General features: G+C 44.4%; 2 protein-coding genes across 17 annotated transcripts in view; one reads left to right on the forward strand and one right to left on the reverse strand.

The window, feature by feature from the left end:
- Positions 1-12,131, reverse strand: part of CLCN3 (chloride voltage-gated channel 3) — a 46,657-nt gene extending 34,526 nt beyond the window's left edge. For 3 of the 8 annotated variants that reach the window (XM_081208802.1, XM_081208801.1, XM_081208797.1), the window contains exons 1-2: positions 12,010-12,124; positions 7,116-7,292 (exon numbers count right to left, since the gene is read on the reverse strand). In XM_081208802.1, coding sequence (XP_081064928.1) covers positions 7,116-7,275 — 160 coding nt within the window. In that variant the 5' untranslated portion in view covers positions 7,276-7,292; positions 12,010-12,124. Of the gene's footprint in view, positions 1-582; positions 811-885; positions 1,095-7,115; positions 7,293-12,009 lie in introns of those variants that run through there. The other 5 variants (XM_081208804.1, XM_081208799.1, XM_081208798.1 and 2 more) reach the window with 4 other exon arrangements.
- A 74-nt stretch (positions 12,132-12,205) lies between these two features.
- The window catches only part of NEK1 (NIMA related kinase 1), a 45,025-nt gene continuing 33,361 nt past the window's right edge, over positions 12,206-23,869 (forward strand). For 5 of the 9 annotated variants that reach the window (XM_081208714.1, XM_081208720.1, XM_081208718.1 and 2 more), the window contains exons 1-7: positions 13,539-13,715; positions 16,018-16,165; positions 16,247-16,343; positions 17,757-17,854; positions 18,027-18,110; positions 18,960-19,027; positions 19,105-19,191. In XM_081208714.1, the coding sequence (XP_081064840.1) occupies positions 16,049-16,165; positions 16,247-16,343; positions 17,757-17,854; positions 18,027-18,110; positions 18,960-19,027; positions 19,105-19,191 (551 nt within the window). In that variant the 5' untranslated portion in view covers positions 13,539-13,715; positions 16,018-16,048. Of the gene's footprint in view, positions 12,328-12,508; positions 12,527-13,334; positions 13,518-13,538; positions 13,716-16,017; positions 16,166-16,246; positions 16,344-17,756; positions 17,855-18,026; positions 18,111-18,959; positions 19,028-19,104; positions 19,192-23,869 lie in introns of those variants that run through there. The other 4 variants (XM_081208716.1, XM_081208717.1, XM_081208715.1 and 1 more) reach the window with 4 other exon arrangements.

Raw genomic sequence — 23,869 nt, forward strand, 5'->3', positions numbered from 1 at the left:
AAACACATACTTGTCTTCCGTTTTGCACAATACTTCCTTATAAATGTCTCCTTTAGTGTGTGTCTCCCATACTGATTCTACAAAATGCACGTCTGCCATTTGGACTAGTGGTGGTGAAAAGCATAGTTCCTGGATAATTTTCATTATGTTGGGTGTACTGATTCAGCACAGTAAATACCCCAAAACATCATGAAAACAGGCTATACCCCTAAAACGCCTGAAAGCACCTGCAATTTCTCTGAACATGTACACATCTACATGGGAAAAAAATAACGGACAGCCTATAATTGTGATACTCTTCCCTTAAAGGTATATAATTTCCTGTGAATTGAAATGTAACAAATACAGCAATTATATTTTTAGATTAAAATGGCTGTTTTGAGTCATGCAGTAAATTCATTGCACCAAGCTTGCAGAATGCCATTAAGGAGTTAACTATAGGAGCACGCACAGAAACTTCAAAGCTTAGTACAAACAGCATTCTCCTTTAAGTTCTCTCAAGAGAAGAAACAGCTTCCTTAATTAATTCTTGTCAGTCAAGCTATGAGCAGCCATTACTACAGAGCTTATTTCACGACTTACATAAAAGAGAAAGGTTGGGTTTTGCGCTCTTTAAGAAGAATGCCAGATAGCGAAGATGGAGTCACCAGCCAATGTGATCTGAAGCAGAACTAATCCGTCAATTTTTTTAAAATGCTGCCAAAGGGCCAGTACTGCCTGTTTCCCCCCAGTATGAAACATATTGGGGGGAGGGGGCTTGACAAATCAGTGCAGCATTTAATAAGCAATTAATAACTCATCTCTAGATCTGAAAGCAACCTGCCACACACAGACACACACGAGAAGGCATACAAGAAACTGAATCACAACATGAATCTGATATACCTCTTTTATGCAACTCTCTCAGTGGAATGCCGTCTCCTCCCCCATCGTACGGTAAATAAGGATCAGAAGATACTTCCATGAGTGTAATAGACAGAGGGCTTCTAAGATCAGAACGACCAAGTCATTTCTTATAGAACAGCATCGGGCTGGGAAGCTGCCATATTCGATCAGGATTTGGACTGTGTGCTGGCTTGTTGCAGCAACTCTGTTCTTCCACAATCGATGATGTCATCAAAGGGAAATTATTGCAGCCTGGTTGCTACTGGCTACAATCTAGGAGTGCTTAAAGGTGGAACGGCAGACTTAATCTAAAAAGCCTGCTATTTCTGAAGGTGACTACACTTGAAGTAAAACAGAATGAACTGGTTTAGGAGAATATAAACTAAACCCAGCTGCCCAAGCTAACACTAATGTAAAAATAGCAGCACTGAAAAGGCAGCCATGTTTGCCCTTGTGCTTTTTTATATACAAACCAAATACTTAAATTTAATTCCTCAAAAAAGAACAAAGTGGGATGGAGGAGAGAAGACTTATCTCACTCAATTCAGTGTCTTTTATTTTAAATACACAGATCCATAACTAATATGACCAGTAATAAGAGCACAAAGCATACGAGTGGCTTAGAAACAGGAACATTTTATCATACCTAAAAAGGAGGGAGGGGAGAGTCTCTCAAATTACAGAGACAGATTTAATGCAGTTTAGCCTTTCTCGCGTCATTACATTCACTTCAACGACAGAAATGTTATTAAAAGCCTATATCGTTGGCACACTTAGAAATCCAACTGAAGCCCCTGAGATTTACTTCAAAGTAACTATATGCAGAACCAGGCTGCCTATTATCTTCCCATTTGTATCTCATTCAACATGGATTGCCATTTGGTTCGTGGACGTCCCAATACACTGAGTTAGAAAACTGCCACTGTTCTACAATAAAACAATCGTATTGAAACACATAATGTAAGGATTCCTGGAGATTTAAGAATGAATTTGAATGCTGTTTAAAGTCTACTCTTCATCAGAAAGGCTGTATATAATACATGGTAACTGATTTTAGTGAAAATTTTGATTCTCTGGATATGGAGGTTTGACGCTAATTTTTTGTCCAGAAATAAATACCAACACATTCTGACTTGTGAACATCAAAACAAGTGTTAATTTGCTCTGGGCAAATGCTAATACTTGTCCTGTTCTAGCTTCTGAAGCACAATCTTGCCCCGACATCCACAAACTGGTATAAAAGGTAAAGGTAAAGGGACCCCTAACCATTAGGTCCAGTCATGACTGACTCTGGGGTTGCGGGGCTCATCTCGCTTTATTGGCTGAGGGTGTCGGCGTACAGCTTCCGGGTCATGTGGCCAGCATGACTAAGCCGCTTCTGGCAAACCAGAGCAGCACACGGAAACGCCATTTACCTTCCCATCGGAGCAGTACCTATTTATCTAATTGCACTTTAACGTGCTTTCGAACTGCTAGGTTGGCAGGAGCAGGGACCGAGCAATGGGATTCGAACTGCCGACCTTCTGATTGGCAAGTCCTAGGCTCTGTGGTTTAACCCACAGCACCACCCGCGTCCCTTACAAATTGGTATACTTTCACCTTAAAAAATGATAATATTCTGAAAAAACATGCAAGCCATATGATGGTTTGGTTGCAGATGATATCACTTATTGTAGTTGTGGATGTCACTTTTTGTATATATAGTCCAGTAGATAGTGTGTTGGGGAAGAATCAGTGGTCATGATGTATGTTGACACCAATCACATGGGGAAGTATGTATGTACAGTCCTAAAGCAAATTTTAGGTTGCAAGATACAAGGTTGAAAGCTAAAATTTTCAAGTTAGCTTTCTCTGAAATCTGCCTGTTTTACATACAGGGTCAGTTAGACAAGTGCCACTGAATAGTCTCAGTGAATGGATGAAACTAGGACATTGGGAGATGGGATTTTGATTTGTTAGGCCAGAGCTTTCCAAACTGTGTGTTGTGACACTTTAGTGTGTAGGTGTGTCGCGCAAATGCTTCCTGCGCTCCTCTAGGGGTTGGAAAGGGGTTGGTTTAACCTCCAGTCTGCTAATAAAACTGAATTACTGTGTCACAAAATGACGCATGTCTAAAAATTGTGTCATCAACATGAAAAATTTGAAAAGCTTTTCATGAAGAATACAATATGGTTACAGGGGTGTGGGGCATAACATAACATGGCTGTTGTGGGGAGCATGGATTAACACAAAATTAGCCAAGGATCTAAATGTGTTAACTGTTATTGGCAACTTCAAAAACATAGCATTGAAATCTTCAGCCACGCTTTAACCTCCAGTCATTGCCTCCTGGATAAACCTGAATATAAGTAAATATTTATTTTATTTACATACTGCTCTTCATTTTTTAAAAAATCTCAAAGTGGTTTTTACACAATGGAACTTTAAAACACAATGAAAACAACAAATACATTTATTACCTACCAATCTAACAAGTACAACTATGATCTACTTATAAGCATAGAGGAAACCAAACAGCAGAAGAGGAAACAAATCACACGATCAATAATACTTTAAAAAAACCACACACACTTGGCTGAAAATTTTACAGAGCACCAAAAGCCAGGAAAAATAGGCCACCTGTTGCATCTCCATGGAATTACATAGATGAAGTGCTACAACGCAGGAGACCCTATTAATTATCTCATGTAAAAGACACTGTTCTTCCTGTAGCTCTGGTACTGACAAAAGAGCATTCCCTGCCACATTTGTTTTCTTAATTCAATATATGGTACTCCTACACATTGAGACAAGTTTTCAATTTCTCTGAGTGCAAAACAACAACACCACATATCTATGCATGATTGCAACAGTTTATGGTTGAACAATATAAAACTAGAATGCTGAAAAATAAAGAGACCATTGGGGAACCAGAAGTCCCCTTAGCAGCAAGTATATCTTCCCCGCAGGTAAGCACCCATGCCCAGCATAATGATTCCCTTTCCAAACATGGCAGGGAACTCAGAGGAGAAAGGGATGTTTGTACTAAATGAGGGAAATCAACTCTGCACCCCTTCCCATTTTTCTGGCATGCCCCCAAAATAGGATAAAAGAGTTGGCATATCTCACTTTGCACAGGAGATATCCCAGAAGAAAGAGCAAGACAAACAGCAGACACGTACACACAGGCCCAGCATCAAATTTCCACCACAAAAACAAGGGATCTGAGATCTGAAATACAGTGGTACCTCGGTTTTTGAACAGCTTGGTTCCCAAACAACTCAGAACCCGAATGCTGCAAACCCGGAAGTAGGTGTTCCGGTTTTCGAACTTTGCCTCGGAAGCCGAACGTGCTCCTGAGCTTCTGTTTTCACTGTTGCGCAGCTCATTTGAGTCCCCCGCATAGTAATGACGGCTTTTTTCATCCCATGTTACCCTTGAAAGGCAATTTTAAGTCCCCCCATCATAATAAAGGTTTTTTTCATCCCGTTTGTATCCTTGAGCAGCTAATTTAAGTTGTCGCCCCCCCACGCATCGTAATTAAAGCCTTCCATTTCTGATTGCAGTGTTCCGAGGTGATATTTGGTGCTTTTGTTTTTGCTATTTTTTGCATTTTTGTTTGTGTGGCTTTTTCATTTTTGTGACTGTGGCCTGTTTCTCGTTTTATGATTGATTGATTGATTGATTGATTGAGTCTGCTGAAATGGATAAAAGCCCCCCATCCAAACAATGACTATTATCAGTGCAGGTAAGGAAAAAAATAATTTTAATTTTTATCATCAACAATACTGTCTTATTTATTTTATAGTATAGAACATTGATTATTGCTTTCATTTTATGGATCAGTGGTCTTGTTGGATAGTAAAATTCATGTTAAATTGCTGTTTTAGTGGTTGTTTTTCAAAGTCTGGAACAGATTAATCTGTTTTGCATTACTTTCTATGGGAAAGTGCACCTTGGTTTTGGAATGTTTTGGTTTTGGAATAAACTTCCGGAACCGATTAAGTTTGAGAACCAAGGTACCACTGTACTGCTTCTCTTCCTAGTTAGTACATATGAGGAAGCTCTATTCCTCTTGATACAGAGAACAGAGATTGGCAGAAGGACAGTAAGGATATGACAAGGCTAGATGAAGCCCTGATGTGTTAAGGAAAGCATTTATGAAGAGTGATTTTGATGGACAAGTAAGCCAATGAACAGTGTGAAAAATAGTATTAAGTATCAGGAAAACTAGTACATCAAAATAGTGGCCTTTTTGACTCTCCATTCTAGGAGTGGGGAGGAAAGAGAGGCCTGATACTTACTGGAAAGTTTCGTAAGCTACTGAACTGCAACCTAATATATACTTAACACAGGAAAGATCCCCTTTCAAGTGTCTATTACTTAAATCAGGGATTGCCAATGCAGTGCCCGCTGGCACACATTTGCCCAGAGAAGTTTTCCCTGGGGCTTGTAGGGTCTCCTCCTACTGAAATTAAGACTTGAAAGAAGCATGTCATTGTAGTCAACAGAATAGGTTGCGATGCAGTGTGTGCAGTGCCCACAACAAGCCCAAGTAGGTTGTTGACCCCTGACTTAAATTACAACTGAAATTGCCAGTGTGTGCAGTTGTGAAACAGCTGTTAAGAGTATCAAACTTTGTTATTAATAGTTACAGTTCTATTCCAGAGATTCAAGTCAACTATAACATTTTAAAAGTGTGGCACATATATGATGATCATAATCTTCAGGGGCATTATACTCCTTCACAAGTTTGGAAAGGTATTACTAAGGGCTCAGATTTCTGCAACTAGTTCCTTCACTATATGAATGTTTGTGCCTTATTTGCTTAAACTAATTCATCTAAAGCTATTGTTCTTTGACAAGCCCTGACCAATGTTCCATTATGTTCCTTGTTGTTATTTCTAGGAATAAAAACAATTTAGCACAAACACAATGTCCTTCAACAAATTAACACATTGTATCTTTCCCTTTAAAGCTTTTCTTACTAAAGCTTAAAAAGAACAGATTTGCACATTTTCTTCCTGCAATTTATGGACAGCCAATTTAGTCACGGCAAGTCTCAGTATTCATCCGTTATTGTTCCCAAATAGCCTCAAGAAGCATCTGTGCTTCTTGAATCATGGAGTAATGTTAGTCATTAAGTTATGCCAACCACATTTAACGAAACTGTAAAAAAATTAAAACATGTTAGCTTTGAAAAGCTAATAATAAAGGCAGCCCCATTTACACGTGTTCAATATGTACATGACCATGTATCGCACCAAACTCAGAAACATCATAAAGTCATCACTGAAACATCACGAAAAGGGTGAAATGGTGTGTTTGCAGGCTTTTTCAATGGGTTTCAATTATATGCAATTTCACCGACGCATGAGGTGCCTCAAAACGTAACCCACACATAAACGGGGGGCTGTCTGTACTGTTCATAATGCCAGTATTTCTTCAAATGAAGAAATATATCAGAAAGTCTTAAAATAGTATGTGGAGTGCTAAAACTAATCTAATGGGAAAGTCATTTTACAGTTCACAACATTCTGCAAGAAGATACTATACTATATTAAAGTCTAATTCAGGTATTGCAAAACCATTGTTTTGTTGTTAGGGTTGTGCCTTTGGCTCATGTGCACTGTTCATCTCTGCACCATTCATCCTCTACCACCTCCTTGCTACTTACAGTTAAATTTTATCCTGCTCTTCCTATTAGTGCTGTGACCGAACTGGGCAAACTATAGTTACCATACCACACAAATCCAGTTGAAACCCTGGCGCAAGATTCAGCACAGCACAAGCAGGCATCAGTTTGGGCAATGGGGCCTCTCCTCCTCACTGCAGCTCCCACCCCTAAAGATGCCCTGGCAGACCCTCCTGAGCAGATCTGAGGGGGAAAAGAGGAATGGAGGGGAAGAAGAGAAACCAGGAGTCTGATTGCATAAAGAATTCTACAGTGCGAGCAGGCAGACATCAATGAACATTGTCCATGGCTTCCAATTGGAGTTTGGAGGCAAGCTATGGTTTGCAGTACAACAGGAAGCAAGGATGGGAACTGAAGTGAATGAGCCCAAGGTAAGGCCTCAAATGCCAAACTATAGTTTGGTTATGACAACTGAACTGAGACATGAATTTTTGTTTTTATGCTCAGAACACCAAAAACATGTTGCGATGCCACACCACGAGGATCCTAAAAGCCCAATCTACCAGCATGTAAGTAAAATGAATTAAAAAGAAATACCAGTGGTTTACTGACTTACCAATACATGCATCACCATCTAACAAATTGTCATCTTCAGAGGTCTGGAAGTCCATGATGACACCGGCTCCATCTAGAAGTTCTTCATCACTGCTTGCACTAGTTATGCTGTTGTAGCTATTTCGGTAGTAACCTCTATGGAACAACTGTTCAGACTCCATTTAGCTGCTTTAATTATCTGAAGAAGAAGAAATTCAAAGTTATAAAGCATTGCCCAAGTACACAATTCACATTAAAGTGAAGAATACGAAGATTTTTCTTGAAGTATTAGGAAAATTCATTATAGCTCAATGAAGGTGCAACTACCATAAATATAATTCAAAAGCAGCAGCAACTACCAATGTAAAAACACTCATGGTTTGTGTTTAATTCTGAAAACATGCATGCTTTTGAAGCCAACCTACAATCTCTATCATAGTACTATAATATTTATTTTTCATTATGAAAATATTATGCTTATGCTACCTCCTTTCTGAGATATGAACTTAAGCAGACATTAGTTAGATAGGATAATGTGACTTCAAAACTGAAGCATTTATTGATAGACAAAGGGAATAAGAAAGGACAACTCATACAGTCAGTAGCTCAAAAAGCAAGCCTACAGCTTCCTATAAAGGCAACTATAAAAAGTAGGTAGCATATGACCAAGTCACACTCATAATAGACCCACCAAAATCAATAAACTTAAGTTTGTCAAGCCCATTTATTTCAATGGGTCTGCTCCACGTATAACTTAGTTGGCTACAATCTGTAGTTCCTTTTGTGGAATGGGATGGGTAGAAAGCATAGAAGAAATTAAGTGGGAGAAGAGCATGTGGGAGAAGAGGTAAAAGTGTGAATGAAAGGCAGTCTTTCTAATAACCCTGGAACATCCATTTTGCACCTCAGGTGATTATACAAATTCACCTTTTCATCACTGCATCTGTATACCTATGACAGGCTGCTTATCTTAATGATACATTGTACTATCTAATTCAATTAGACATAATGACTGGGACACCCAACTTGTACTAGCAGAAAACACTTCTTACAGGTCTTGGGGTGCTGCTCCAGAGGGCCCTTCAATCTAGAGGAAGAAGTTGAAAGTTTGATGTATGTGTGGAAAATACTGCACATGAAGCTGTGGATCACTTCTAGTTTACAGTATAATTGTCTATATACAAAACTTTTTTTAAAAAGCCAGTTTATAAAAAGCAGACTGTTAATGTTAAGCCTACGATAAACATGTAGGTTTCCTCATGCTGATCCAAAATTTATTCATTCAGAACTATTATTTATTAATCATCTGATTTATATTCCAACCTTCCTCCCATACGTAAAGGGACCCCTAACCATTAGGTCCAGTCATGGCCGACTCTGGGGCTGCGGCGCTCATCTTGCTTTATTGGCCGAGGGAGCCGGCGTACAGCTTCCGGGTCATGTGGCCAGCATGACTAAGCCGCTTCTGGCAAACCAGAGCAGCGCACAGAAACGCCGTTTACCTTCCTGCCGGAGCAGTACCTATTTATCTACTTGCACTTTGACGTGCTCCCAGGATTGCAGACAGAACATGCTAAAACTTTTTAAATCTAAAAAGTTCAAAAACTTCATTTTGACCAGTGATCAAGGCTTCTATGAATGGTGTCTTTCAGTCATCAAATGTCTGAGTAAATAGGAATGTTCTTAAATTTCTCTTGAAGGTAAACGATGAGGGAGACAGATGTACCTCACTCACAAAGGAGAGCATTTGCCAGAAAAGGCTCTGTCATGGATCAATACCAACCAGGCAGCCCCACATGGTGGCATGACCAACAAGTCTTCATCAAGATAGGGTACAAGAAGCTCGATACTGAGGAAGGTGCTCTTTTCAGTACTTGGGTCACAATACTGAGTCATTTACTGGCCAGTAACTTAGGTTACACAAGCACAGAATTTCAGTTTTAGTAAAGGGTACATACAAGCCATTTTAATCAAATTCATATAATACAAATGAATAAAACTGCATAACTAATGTACAGGTGAACACAAGCCACAAAAAGCACAAATGCAATGATTTGATATCTCAGTGACAACCTTATATGTGCTGATATAGTTCTACTTAAGCCAAAGATCCACTTCTAAATAAAGTGCAAGACCAAGGCAGGATAGTAAGTGTTTTAACTTCTACAGCCATATAGTTAACAATTTAGGTAATACTTCAGACTGCTTTATGAAATCAAGAAAACTAGGTATTATATATCACAGAAATGGTTGTTTTACCTGTAAAACCGGGGGTTTTTTTCTGAAAATATACCAAATTCAATGCCAGTGTTTTATGGTGCCTTCATTCACTATTCTTTGGTCTTGAAATTAAACTTTCAGTCTTCTTACATAGAATCACAACTCGTGCTCTGAAGTCATATGACTTTTAAGAACTATGGAACCATTATGAAAATTTGTTGTATCTTTGGCACGCCTAACAGTGGAACTACAGGAATGTACCATTGATGCAGGATAGATGGGAGGATTCACGGAAGGTGGAAAGGAGGGAATCCTCTCTCTGTGGCCATTTCTCTACCTGCCTATTTTATTTTATTTTATTTTATTTTTGCAGATATTCTCTTGAACAGCAAAGCAATGTGCAATCATTTTTACCCCAGCAAAAATTAAATGAGGGCCCCACTGGGGGCAGTGGAAGGAAGGAAGAAGAGAATGGCATGTGGAAGACAAAAGAGGTTCAAAACTATTTAAATGCCTTTATTCCTCCCTGGTTCCCTCCTTACAGTTGATCCACTTCTAGGAACTGCCCTCCAGAGATCCTGAAGGTGTTATACAGGGGGATATGGAAAAACTCAAATTACAATACTCCAACACTTTCATTAAAGCAGCTTTTTCTTAAGATTTATGGGTTGGAGCACTGGTTCCCAAACCTTTTTGGGCCACTGCCTACTTCGTTCCATAAATTCATCCCCAGTGCTCCCTACCCGACACTATAAAAGCATTATTCAGAATAGTGGCTTGCACAACCTGCAAAGGAACACAGTAATGGAACTCCCATGCACAACATTCACCTTGCCTAGCTCCCAGACCTAGGGACGAACTACCCACAAGTCTTGTCAAGATTCAGTTTCAACTAATTAGTTTGAATCCAGCCCATCATGTGTTCAAGCACCAGGTTAGGACCTGTTCAGCCACACCCAACTCAGATGTCATAGAAAAATAAAGTTGGGTGTTATTCACACATTGGTGGCACCTTGCTCCAAACCCCTAATGACGACTCCAAATTAGTATTAATGACCTTCAGATTAGACTACAGTACTGTAATATGCTTTAAGTTTGAGACAGAAACTGCTACTACAAGCGAAATGCTGCTGCCAGAATACTGACTGGAACATGGCAATCAGACCATATTTCACCCATTTTGTTTGATCTACATTGGTTGCCAGTTATTTCTGGGGCCACTTCAATGGGTTAAAGCCTTAAGCGGTTTGGGACCTAGGCACTTAGAGGACTGCCTTCTAAGTGCTCCATTGTGTCATCTGAGGTATCACTCTGGATCCATTGGTGATACGAGACCTGCAGGCAGCAACAAGGGCAGTCAATAAATCCAGAGTGATGCCTTCAGTTTCCAAACTGGTAGAACTGGAAGAGTGGAGATCAACAGAATATAATGAGGAAAAACATCTGAAATATAGGGTAGGTGGGACAAGGCGATGGATAGATTTAAAAGTAAGGACAAAATGTTTGTGGTGGTCACAGAAAGGGAAGCTCGTGAAAGGCTCTTGATATCATATAGAGCAACAAATAAAGAGGTGCCCCCATCTCTCCTCTGCAGAGAGGGAGATGTTCTTGTATCACACAGAGCTTTTGTACAGGCAGAAACTTCATTTATTCCAAAACTCAGCAAGGACATTAAGTTTTCTGCAGAGAAGAATTGAAAAGAGAAGATCTATTTGTTCTTTGTCAACTTGTGTTGCAAGTCCATTTGGGATACATGAAGCTTAGCTTCCAATAAAAATATTTTAGGTAAACAAAAGCTCATTAAGTGAGTGAAACTTTCCCCAACCTGACGTTGACTAGATGGAATAGACTACAACAGCCGTCTGCCCTGACCAGTTATAGTCCAAAACATTTAAATGGCAGCAGGTTGGGGGGGAGGGGATCCAGCCGCCTCTGCGAGAGTTAGGATGAGACTTGTGAGAACTTCAGGCCTATGCAAGTGTATTTTTCTATCCGCCAACAAGTTAATGACAGCCACTGCTGAGGAGTACAAATCAACGCATACCGGTAATTGCCACATAATGTTGCAATACAAGCTGCCAAACATCAAGGCCACAGATTTGTTTGGGAGCACTACTTCCGTGTAGGCATGTACACAAACCCATCCCAGAAGCAACTTAGCTTACAGTTGCCTATGTAACTTTGGTGATTCCAGAAGGGCACAGGACTTCTTTGCTCAGAAGGAAACCCCACTAGGGGGCCATGCAGCTGGAGGGCAGCACCACTGGGCCAACTTGAGGGGGAAGCCTTCCCTTTGGCAAGAGGCAGATTCCATCAATGGAAACGGGGGGGGGGGGCGCGAGCGCAGGAAGGCGGCCTGGCCATTCTGCCCGCCCCATGGATACCTTCGGGCTGATGGCAACGGCAGGATGCGGCATGATGCTTCCTTTTCCTGGCCAGCGGAGAGGAGAGGAGCCTTCCAGAGGCGAGGGGTACCCAAGGGCTCACCCCTCAGCGCAGACGCCTCACCCTCTCGCCCCCCGGGATCACCTGGCACGTTCTAGCAGGCGCCCCTCCGCAACGCCTCACGCCACAACCACCTTCCTGCAGCGGAGGGAGCGCGTGAGGGAGGAACCTCGTCCCGCATCGCCCGCCCCGCTCCCCCGGCCACTCAGGCGCCGCCTCGGGTCCCTCGCCTCAGCCGCATCCTGCCCTACCTGGCCGTGTGGCGCCGCCTGGTGATCCCGCCAGAAGGGCTCACACATCCTCCCTCCGTCGGGCCGGACGGAGAGACTCGGCCGCCTCCCGCCCAACTAACGCGGGGGGTGGGGCTTCACGCGCAGCCCACGCCTTGAGGTCACGCCTCAGCCAGCCAATCAGCGTCCGGAAATCGGCGCTCGGCTCAGCGGAACTCCGCCCTTCGCCGGCGAAAGGTAGGGGGTGGAGATAAGTGTCTCCGCGGCCGCGCAGGCGCAGCCGCAGGACCGTCAAACGCCCCGTGCCGGGAAAGCTTTAACCGGGCGTGTTAAAGGCAGGTGGGTTCGGGCTCCGCGCGTGCGCGCTGTGCGCAAGGTTGTTAGCGCTGCTAGCTGGTGTTCGCAATGTCCGCAGGAACAGAGCTCTGGGTTTAGGTAGCGCTCGGCTGAACGGGACTTTCAGCCGCCTGAAGTTTTGCCAAGTGACAGGACTGAGCCTTGCAATTAGCAAAGCTGGTCTTCCCCGCGGCATTTTGAGGTTTCAATCTTAACAGACCCGTCGCATGAGATGGGGTGGTTGTAAGGGTTTGGGACTTTTTAATTCTGTGTGGTACGAACGGTAATCATATAAGTTTTTTTATATATACTTGACACACACACACACACACACACAATGCATCTAAAATACGAAAAATATAGAATACTCCTTGCCCGCATTAAGGTGCAGTTCAGATTACCCACTAATGCAACAGTGCTGCTCTTGTCTACTCAGAAGTAGGCCCTGCTAAATTCACAATGAGCCTTACTGTCAGGTGGCTGTGCATATATTATGTAGGATTGCAGCCTTGCTGCACGGTTCCTGAAAAGTAAATGTGGACATTTCTCGTAATAGGACATTTTGGCAGCACACACTTTGGTCATGACGTGGAGATACTTCAGGCCTATCAAGCAATCACTTCAGCAATGCCATGTAAAAAGGGGGGGGGGGTAGGAAAAGAGTTAAGATTCAAAATAAGCATGTGTCCAGGCAGCAAACATGTGTTTAGTGCAGTTACCCAAACATAAATAAACGAGGTGGCAATGCAGCCGGGAGACGATGAAGGAAGATACTTGCATAGATAGATAAGTGGAAAATGCTTATGCAGGCTCCGTGTACCGTGTTCCACCATCCTCCATCTCTCTCTACGGATGCTCGGACATTAAGCGGGCCGGGAAAACATTAATTATACGCAATAATAGGCAGGAGTAGCCGCATGCATTGAGGGGCCTCCCGCTGCTCACCCTCAACCCCCGCCTCTTTCCCCATCCGCTGCTTTCACTCGGTACTTGGGTCACGTGACCTCCCCTCTCCCGCGTTACCAAGGTGAAGCTGTAAGCAGGCGCTGACGGCTCTCCCTCTGTGGTGCATCCGAACCTTCAGGGCCCCGGCTTCGCCCAATGGCAGGGCGCGGGTTTGATGCCGCCGTCCTATAGCAACGCGAAAGGGGTGGGAGCGGAGCTCGGGTTCGGTTGGAGCTGCTGGAAAAAGGGTGAGGTGGGCTCGGGGTTCGGCAGAGAGGTGGCGGGGCTGGAGAGGGAAGAAGCCTGAGGAGGGAGGGCCCCCCTGGCGCTTTGCTGGCGGAGGGAGGGGCGCAAATATTCCTTTCCCGGCTCGCTTTGCAGCAGCAGCAGCAGCGGTGCCTGGCTGCTTCTCCTCCCTGTTTCCCCGCGCTTGGGGCTCCTGCTTAGTAAGTTGCCTTGTTCTGCCCTGTTTGTTTGTCGTCGCCGACGCTGTTGCTGCAGCGATGGGTGTGTCGGGGGCCGCAGTGGGGAGGCTCCCTCCTCGAGGGCCCCTGGGTGTCGGAAGGTGAGCCCCTTCCCTCCTGGCACGCTGCGGCGCAGAGGTTCATGGAGCAGGCTCCAGTGTTTAAATGCGGGGTAATTAGCCCGGAGTAACTCCCACGGCCTGAAAGTCAGTTAACGGAGGCGATTATTATTTATTTTTTGTTAAGTCACTCCACTCCATCCACGGGGAGTGTGAGGTGAGAGGAGCCTCTCCCTTCCCACCCCTTAGCATACTTATCCAGAACAGTTAAGTTACTGGGTATTGTCAGGTCTAATACAGAAAACTAATAGAGCTTTACATGCGAGCCACTTTTTACAGGTGTTTCAGAGAAGTGAATCAAAATTGGTTGAAAACAAGGCGCCTTACATTGTACTGAATATTTTCTAATTCATTACAGCGTAGACGAGATTGTAGTTAACCAATTTTGATAACTTTGAAAGGCCCGAACTCCTTATTTTCTAAAATTCGGCAAAACTGGTTTTACAAAGCGGTAGATCAAAACATTACTAAAACAGCAAAAGTGGTGTATGTGCTATACTAATCATATGAATGGTTGTAGCATTGAGCTGCAATTCTGTGCACCTTATCTGGGGAATACAGAAAGACCTAGGAAGCTGCCTTGTATCAAGTCTGATCATTGGTCCATCTCTAGTTCAACGTTGTCTGTACAGATTGATAGCTGCTCTCTGCTTGTTCAGATTGCATCTCCCCCGGCTCTATCTGGAGATGCTGGGGATTGAACCCCGGGAGTTGGAGTCAAAAAGCATCTAGAACATAGGCAGCTGCATTGTATCAAGTTGGACTGTTGTGCCATCTAGATCAGTTTTGTCAACACTGACTGGCAGAGGCTTTCCAGGGTTTAAGGCAGCAGTCTTTACCATCCCTACTTGGAGACACCAGTAAATGAACGTGAGACATGTTACTGCAAAGCATGCGCTCTACCACTGCAGATCATGGGTTCCTCACCCCCCAGATGAATGGAATTGACTGCCAAACTCTGTAGGGTTCAAAACCCAATGTTGCATTGTACCTCAGAACTAATTAGTAAGCAGTGCTGGTATTTCAAACTTGAAAAAATATGCCCCCTATGGCCATAGTAGCCAGTGACTGGGCAGCCATATTGTGGACCTAGCAGTCTTCAAGGGTAAGGTAGGCCCCATGTATAATGTACCACATCAGTCTAATGTATTATATCAGTCTAATGTAGAGGTTATCAAGGCATATAGAACAGCAGCCAAGACTTTTATCACTCAATATGGCATGCCGACTTTATATTAATCACACTGACCTCATCCCCAAAGTCATGTGGTGGCATTAGTCAGCAATTTCTTATATGTGTTTAAAATAGCATTAGCAGCTTGAATCTTGTCGATTCCCAAAGAATAATTCCTCTATTGTAGAGCAGAACTCTTCCTATACCATCTTCTGGTACTTGACTAGTCAGATAGTTTCAGAAGCATTCCAACTTCCATCCTAGCAAAGCACTCCAGAAAGATACAATTGATGAAAGCTGATGAGAGTTCCACAAGAATACCCCTTATCTATATCCTGATGACAGTTATCTTCAGGGGCAGCAACAAAGTTTGAAAATGCATTCAAGTGGTTAGCTTAAGATTTGCTATCAAACTAACTCAGTTCGGGTTATCATTATAAGGCTGCACTCTTAAATAAGTTTACTTGGAAGTGGTCCCATGGAACTCAGTGGGTCTCATTCCCAAATAAGTATTTAATCCTGACTTGGGAATAAGCTTCACTTTAACCCAATGGAACCTACTTTCAGGTAAGAGTGCATCGTGTCAGACTATATAACAAAGATCCAGGTAAGTGTTACTTTTCATGAATGCAGCAGTTCTCCTTTTCTAATTTGTGCTTTGATGTTTACTTGCATCTTCTTGGTATATAGTCTGTGACAGCTTTTTAATCAGGTAAGATATAAATATTTCTGTGTTCCTTTGAAAAGCATTTCCCATAGTAATAGCCATGGGATAGAGACAGTGGATGCAAACTACTGTACGGCGTATCTGAAGCAGAAATAATTGCATTCACAGGCTTAGAGACCTTATAATGAAAGGGAATGTTGAAACATTGATGGCATCTAAAAAGACAAGTGATTTGGAAACTGGTTTGTGATGCATAAATTGATCTGGCAGATACAAAAAGAGCAACTTGGTTATTCCGTTAAAAAGCTCCCTTTTTCTCCCTAGCCCATACATAAGGATGCCTTAGAAAAGTACCATGGACAAATATATTAAGGTGCAAAAGATTGGTGAAGGATCTTTTGGAAAAGCAATTCTGGTTAAAGCAAAGGAAAATGGCAAACAATATGTTATTAAGGAGATCAATATATCCAAGGTGAGTCTCTTGAGTTTTATTTCCTTTCATTACATCTTTCCTTATATTTATGTTTTCACAAACAATGCTTTTCTTTTAAAGATGTCGAATAAAGAGAGAGAAGAATCAAGGAGAGAAGTTGCAGTGTTGGCAAACATGAAACATCCAAATATTGTGCTATACAGAGAATCATTTGAAGGTTAGGATTAAAAATAACTTGGCATCTAAAATAAAAAGCTGAACTGGATTGAAGTGCCTGAATTGGGGTTTGTGTGTTGCCTTTCAACGTCCAGTTTCCTGTTTAGTATTTCTTGTTGCATGCTGCAGTTCTGTGTGTGCTTACTTAAAAGAGGGGATGGAGAAGAATTTCATTAGACCCACATTATTAAGCAAACTGACCTAATTTCCATCTGCCAGACTAATATGCAGATCAAATCACAATTATCTTTTGACTATCACACTTCCCTGAACCTTCCCATAGTGTTCTCAGCTCAGAAAAAATAACCAAAATATGTGTGCTTTTTTAAAAAACAGCAACAACTCATTTTGTAGTGAAGTATGTTTAGAAATAGGGACGCAAGTGGTGCTGTGGGTTAAACCACAGAGCCTAGGGCTTGCCAATCAGAAGGTCGGCTGTTCGAATCCCCGCGACAGGGTGAGTTCCTGTTGCTCTGTCCCAGCTCCTGCCAACCTAGCAGTTCGAAAGCACATCAAAGTGCAAGTAGATAAATAGTTACTGCTCCAGCAGGAAGGTAAACGGTGTTTCCGTGTGCTGCTCTGGTTCACCAGAAGCGGCTTAGTCATGCTGGCCACATGACCCGGAAGCTGTACGCCAGCTCCCTCGGCCAATAAAGTGAGATGAGCGCCGCAACCCCAGAGTCATCCGTGACTGGACCTAATGGTCAGGGGTCCCTTTACCCTCTATGTTTAGAAATGCATTTCAGATAAGATACATATCTAAATACAAAATTTTGCATGAATTTTCTTTCTTTAAAAATCAGACTAATGTGGAAGTGTGATGAAGATGATGGTATTTTATTTGTACCCCACCCATCTGATTGGGTTGTCTCAGCTCCTCTGGGCAGCTTACAGCATATATAAAAACCATAGTAAAACATTAAACTTTAAAAAGCTTCTCTATATATGGCTGCCTTCAAATGTCGTCTAAAGGTTATATAATTACTCATATCCTGGATATTTGAGGGGAGGGCATTCCACAGAATGGGTGCCACTGCTGAGAAGGCCCTCTGCCTGGTTCCCTGTAGCTTCACTTCTCACAGTGTGGGAAATGCCAGAAGGCCCTCAGTGCTGAATCTCAGTGTCTGGGATGAACGATGGATGGAATGGACTTACATAAATGAACACATATGAAATTGGCATGGGCCAGAAATAGCATGATCTGACATATCAATTTAAAAGTCAGTCAAATTGATAAGTAGGCCCTCCTAATAAATATGGTTGGATTGGGCAGCAAGTCTACCATTTTTCATGTCTCCTGTATGAGTTGGAAAATACACAGTAATGGAAGCTAAACAAATTAAGGGACTGGCCAGTGTGATGCATTGTGAAGTGTAAATTAACACTTGTGTGTATTTATTTATTTATTTTACAGAAGGTGGCTGTCTTTACATAGTGATGGACTATTGTGAAGGAGGAGACCTGTTTAAAAAAATTAATACACAGAAAGGTGTCTTGTTTTCAGAAGACCAGGTAAGAGGATTTGAAATTTATATTGCTTGATAACTGTAGATGTTCTAGCTCTGATAGACACCCACCATGTCCACAATAATGTCTGGCATTGGTGCCAACCAAAAAATATGTGGTTGCGATTTTGACTTTTGCTTTGCCTCTGAAATGTGATGTCAATTCTAACTTCTTTTAGATCATGGATTGGTTTGTACAGATCTGCTTAGCACTGAAACATGTGCATGACAGAAAAATTTTGCATCGAGACATAAAGTCACAAGTAAGTTCACTGAAACTTTTTTTTAATTGAATGTCAATGTTATAATAGCTAGGCCTTAGCCTACTTTCTTCAAAACACTGATGAGAGAACAAACCTATGTCAGGACTTTCCAGAAAGAACAAGGGTTTGTGCACTTGCAGGCCAAGGCTTACTTCAGATGTAATGCTAAAAGTATGGTTCAGCGTTATATGAGCACCAACAAAGTAGCCCCTTTCTCTCCTCCACTTTGTGTACAAGAGAAGAATGAAGTTTTCACTTTTGGTTTGTAATCAACCTTGAATTTCCTGTTATGTCTGACCCTGAGATACGTTTATTCTAAATATGGTTAGTTTTGACAAACCAAGATGGAATGCACACATTCCCATATTTCCAGTCTAAGCTTATATCTTGGTTTAGAGTGCATGTGATGAGCTTTCAGGTTACATATTGCAATTATGTTCGTGAGCTTTAAGCAAACAGATTTGTCAAAATTGTTTGGAAATACTCTTAGTTACCAATCAGTTGTTAATAACAACTGACTAAGAAATGTTAATATGCATCCAGCTAAAAGTGGTTTCTTGTAATGATTGGCAAATTCGGTATAAGTTACTTTCTTCTCTACTGAATTTAACTTCGTGTTAGTGTACTGTATTTTTCTTCCAGTAGCACCTTAAAGACCAACTAAGTTAGTTCTTGGTATGAGCTTTCGTGTGCATGCACACTTCTTCAGATACCTGCACACGAAAGCTCATACCAAGAACTAACTTAGTTGGTCTTTAAGGTGCTACTGGAAGGAATTTTTTTATTTTGACTATGGCAGACCAACACGGCTACCTATCTACTACTGTATTTTTCTTGTTTCTACTCCAGAATATATTTTTAACCAAAGATGGAACAATACAGTTGGGGGACTTTGGAATAGCTCGAGTTCTTAATAGGTAATACTGAAATACGTTTTGCGCAATTCACACAGTACTATAAAACATAATCTAATTCATTATATTTTTATTTTTAGTACAGTGGAACTTGCTCGAACTTGCATAGGAACGCCGTATTACTTGTCACCAGAAATCTGTGAGAATAAGCCTTACAACAATAAAAGGTAGTATTTAGCTATAGGCTTAACTTATTATTGAAAGACCTACAGTACGTTTCCGAGCACAATTCAAAGTGTTGGTGCTGACCTTTAAAGCCCTAAACGGCCTCAGTCCTGTATATCTGAAGGAGCGTCTCCTCCCCCATCGTTCTGCCCGGACACTGAGGTCCAGTGCCGAGGGCCTTCTGGCGGTTCCCTCACTGCGAGAGGCCAAGTTACAGGGAACCAGTCAGAGGGCCTTCTCGGTAGTGGTGCCCGCCCTGTGGAACGCCCTCCCATCAGATGTCAAAGCGATAAACAACTACCTGACATTCAGAAGACATCTGAAGGCAGCCCTGTTCAGCGAAGTTTTTAATATGTGACATTTTAGTGTATTTTTCAACTTTGTTGGAAGCTGCCCAGAGTGGCTGGGGAAACCCAGCCAGATGGGCGGGGTACAAATAATAAATTATTATTATTATTATTATTATTTTATTATTATTTTCAGTTGTATGTAGATGCCATTGTCTTTTATCGCAATGCAATTTATTCAACTGACTTCTTCATACTGCTGTGTGAAAATACAGGCCAACCTACTTTTATCCAGCCTCAGCATTTTGAGGCACTTGCATAACTGAGAGCAATGCAGAGTATCTATTCCATGTAGGGAATGTGCTGGTGAAGCAGATTGCTGTGGCCAGCAGTATTGCGCTCTCCACTAGCTGGTGAGCAGAGGGTTCAGTCCTGCTGGGTGCTGATTTGCCAACACATTCCTTGCAGGGAACACTGGCAAAGCAGACTCCCATCCCCACTGGTCAACACTGACAGGTGCGCAGTGATGACATCAGGTTACTGATAGGCGGGTGGTCCCACCACCCCCCCTGTCAGTATTGACTCATGGTGTTAGGGAGAGATAAAGGATTGGCCTGCTGGGCCAAAAATATCCCTTACCCATTATCGCTTCCTTCTGGCTGTTAAGAGTAATAGCTATCCTAGGCCAGACTGATATGCTTTGATTCCAAGTGCAGTCCAAGATGTGAACCAGAAGTGGGAAATCTAAATGTCTTCCATATAACAAAAATAATATAATAATTTGACAATTTGGTATCCTTTGGTCATAAATGACAGTTTGCTCATTTATGGAAATACGTACCTGTCAGGGGTTTAGGTGCAGAGGCACGGGCAAGGGAGGAAACAGAGAGCGAAGGGGAGGAGACAGAGGAAAGGATGAGTGATGACGACGACCCGAGATCTCCCAGTCTTTCCAGTGAATCAGAGGATTCACAGAAAGGAGCACCAGTGGCCAGGGCAAGGGGGGAGTCTAGGGAGGCACCCCAGGAAGATAGAGCCAGAGGAGACTCAGGGGGAAGCAGCTGGAAATCGGGACCAGCGTCACCGCCAGGAAGCAGGGAAGAGGAAAGGAGCCAGGAGGGAAGCGCTGGCAGCTCACCACAGGAGGGAGGGCAGGAGTCAGGAGTGGCCACACCTCCATCGGGGAGCGAAGAAACGGTTAAGAGGAAAGTGGAAGGTTGGGCGCGCGCGCCAAGTTCAAATGCAGAGGAAGGCGGCGCAGTGAGCAGCCCCGAAAGGGAACCGGGTCCTAAAGCCCGGCGCAAGGAGGCAGAAGGGTCCGAGTCAGCGTCAGAAGAATCCCGGAAGGAAGAAGCCCCGGGGGGTAGAGGGACCCAGAGGAGGACAGTCAGGAGGAAAAGGTGGAGCAAGGCTAGGATATTAAGTTGGTGCGCACGGGGCGGAGACTCAGACGGAGCCTCGCCGATCTAGCTAGTAGACGTAGAGTTGCAGACAGCAGCGTGAGAATGGAAACTGTAATTCAATAAAGACTTTTACTTAATGACCGCTGGCTAGCGTGATCCTCTGTGAGCTAGGATCTTGAAGCAGCTCTGACAGTAGGCTCCGTCTCTGGTTCAGGAACTGTGCCGTGCGCCAGTGTTCCAGATTCTTGTGGTCCGTGCAAACCTGCACCGTGTGCTTGGCGCCGATCAGAAAGTGCCTCCACGCCTTGAACGCTGCATGAATGGCCAGCAACTCCCTGTCCCATATGGTGTAGTTCTGCTCGGACTTGCTGAGCTTCCTGGAGTAAAACGCTCCCGGCCGCCACACTCCCTGCGGGTCCTTCTGCAGCAGGACCGCCCCCACTGCTCTGTCCGAAGCGTCTGTCTCCACCCTCATCGGCATGCTGGGGTTGACATGAAGCAGCTGCTCTTCCGACGCGAAGAGACGCTTGAGGGCCTGAAAGGACTGCTCCGCCTGCTCTGTCCAGATGAACTTCTTCTTCTTGGAGCTAAGGGTGTCAGTGATGGCCGCCGTCTGCATCGCGAAGCCCTTGATAAACTTGCGATAGAAGTTCGCAAAGCCGACAAACCGTTGGACCTCCTTCCGGTTGCGTGGGCTCGGCACTGGAATGCAGGGGAGAAGGGGAGCCGCAGTCAGCAGATGCGTTCGCGTCGGAGCTGCAGGAAGTCCACGATCAGCTGCGGCGCCACCTGGAGCTGGCTAAACACGCATACAAGGTACAAGCGGACAAACACAGAAGGGTTTGCGAAGAGCTCCACGTGGGAGACTGGGTCTGGTTAGCAGCCCACGCAGTGCCGGCCAGGTCGTTGGCCAAGAAGAAACTAGGGCATAAACAACTGGGGCCCTACCAAGTCGAAGAGCAGGTCAACCCGGTAGCTTTCAGACTGGCACTTCCGGAGGGTTCCAGAATGCATCCGGTGTTCCACAGATCGGTGCTCACTCCCTACAAGGCACCGCACAGGTTCCAGGAACCCGGAACGGCGCCGAGTCCGCTCAGAGAAGGAACGAGGCACGCGGGAGTGGCACAGGAGGAGCGCATCAACGAAGTCACGGAGATTTTGGACTCCAGATGGGGGGAAGAGGGAGTAGAATACTTTCTCGCCAGGGAGGGTAGCCCGGCCAGTGCGAACAGCTGGGTGCCGGGCTACGCTTTAGACGAACCTCTGCTCAAAGACGAGTTTCATGCCCTCTTCCCACATAGACCTATGCCAGCAGACTTTTTCGACGACTGGCTTTTCACGCCCACGCTTTCGGACAGCACATTCAGGGGGTTCGACTCGGACGAGGAACCAACACGAGACGTCCGTTCCCCGGAGGGGTCACCCTCGGGACCTGTCTCAGAACCCTCGTATTGGTGGGACGATAGGCCGGAGGAGCAGTTCCGCAGGAAGTGGCTGGACTGTTCCGGCCGAGCAACGCCGCCTGGAGGAAGTGCGGGAGAGACGGACATGGACATTTTCGGGGACGACCCGGGTTTCGAGCACGGCGGCACAGAGATGGAAGAGGAGGTGACTGTCGTCAACGAGAGCAGAGAGGAAGACCTGGAAGAGTTCCGCTGGAGGCCTGCCACGGGAAGCGACCGATATCCGACGTTCGTCCCTTTGCAACAGCAGCCCCCAGCTCCAGCACCGGAAGGAGGGGAGGGGGGACTGGGGGGCTTCGAGGGGGGGATGGATGTCAGGGGTTTAGGTGCAGAGGCACGGGCAAGGGAGGAAACAGAGAGCGAAGGGGAGGAGACAGAGGAAAGGATGAGTGATGACGACGACCCGAGATCTCCCAGTCTTTCCAGTGAATCAGAGGATTCACAGAAAGGAGCACCAGTGGCCAGGGCAAGGGGGGAGTCTAGGGAGGCACCCCAGGAAGATAGAGCCAGAGGAGACTCAGGGGGAAGCAGCTGGAAATCGGGACCAGCGTCACCGCCAGGAAGCAGGGAAGAGGAAAGGAGCCAGGAGGGAAGCGCTGGCAGCTCACCACAGGAGGGAGGGCAGGAGTCAGGAGTGGCCACACCTCCATCGGGGAGCGAAGAAACGGTTAAGAGGAAAGTGGAAGGTTGGGCGCGCGCGCCAAGTTCAAATGCAGAGGAAGGCGGCGCAGTGAGCAGCCCCGAAAGGGAACCGGGTCCTAAAGCCCGGCGCAAGGAGGCAGAAGGGTCCGAGTCAGCGTCAGAAGAATCCCGGAAGGAAGAAGCCCCGGGGGGTAGAGGGACCCAGAGGAGGACAGTCAGGAGGAAAAGGTGGAGCAAGGCTAGGATATTAAGTTGGTGCGCACGGGGCGGAGACTCAGACGGAGCCTCGCCGATCTAGCTAGTAGACGTAGAGTTGCAGACAGCAGCGTGAGAATGGAAACTGTAATTCAATAAAGACTTTTACTTAATGACCGCTGGCTAGCGTGATCCTCTGTGAGCTAGGATCTTGAAGCAGCTCTGACAGTACCCAATTACACTTGCATAAACGACCTACCTTAACTTTGCACCTGGCCCAGAGAAAAGGGCAAATGATGGATGAGAAAGTCATCTTTTCTAAGGAACCAGCAGAACAAAAAGCTATAAGCAGGCTGATAAGGTCCACATTGATGGTTAGAAGGTGCATGTTGCACAAGTGAACAGAATTTCAGCCATTGCAATTTACATTACCGTAGAAATGTGGATAACCATTTGGATGGCAGAAGTTGCCCCAGCTGAAATGTACATATGTATATAGGCATAGCTGAACTTAATAAGGTGACTGAAAGTAATACAAGCTAACCCAAGTTTCAAGGACAAGCTAGACCAGGCATAGATAAACTCGGCCCTCCAGATGTTTTTGGCCTACAACTCCCATGATCCCTAGCTAACAGGACCAGTAGTCAGGGATGATGGGAATTGTAGTCTCAAAACATCTGGAGGGCTGAG

This window comes from Podarcis bocagei (genome assembly GCF_964188305.1).
Source record: "Podarcis bocagei genome assembly, chromosome: 9".
NCBI lineage: Eukaryota > Metazoa > Chordata > Lepidosauria > Squamata > Lacertidae > Podarcis > Podarcis bocagei.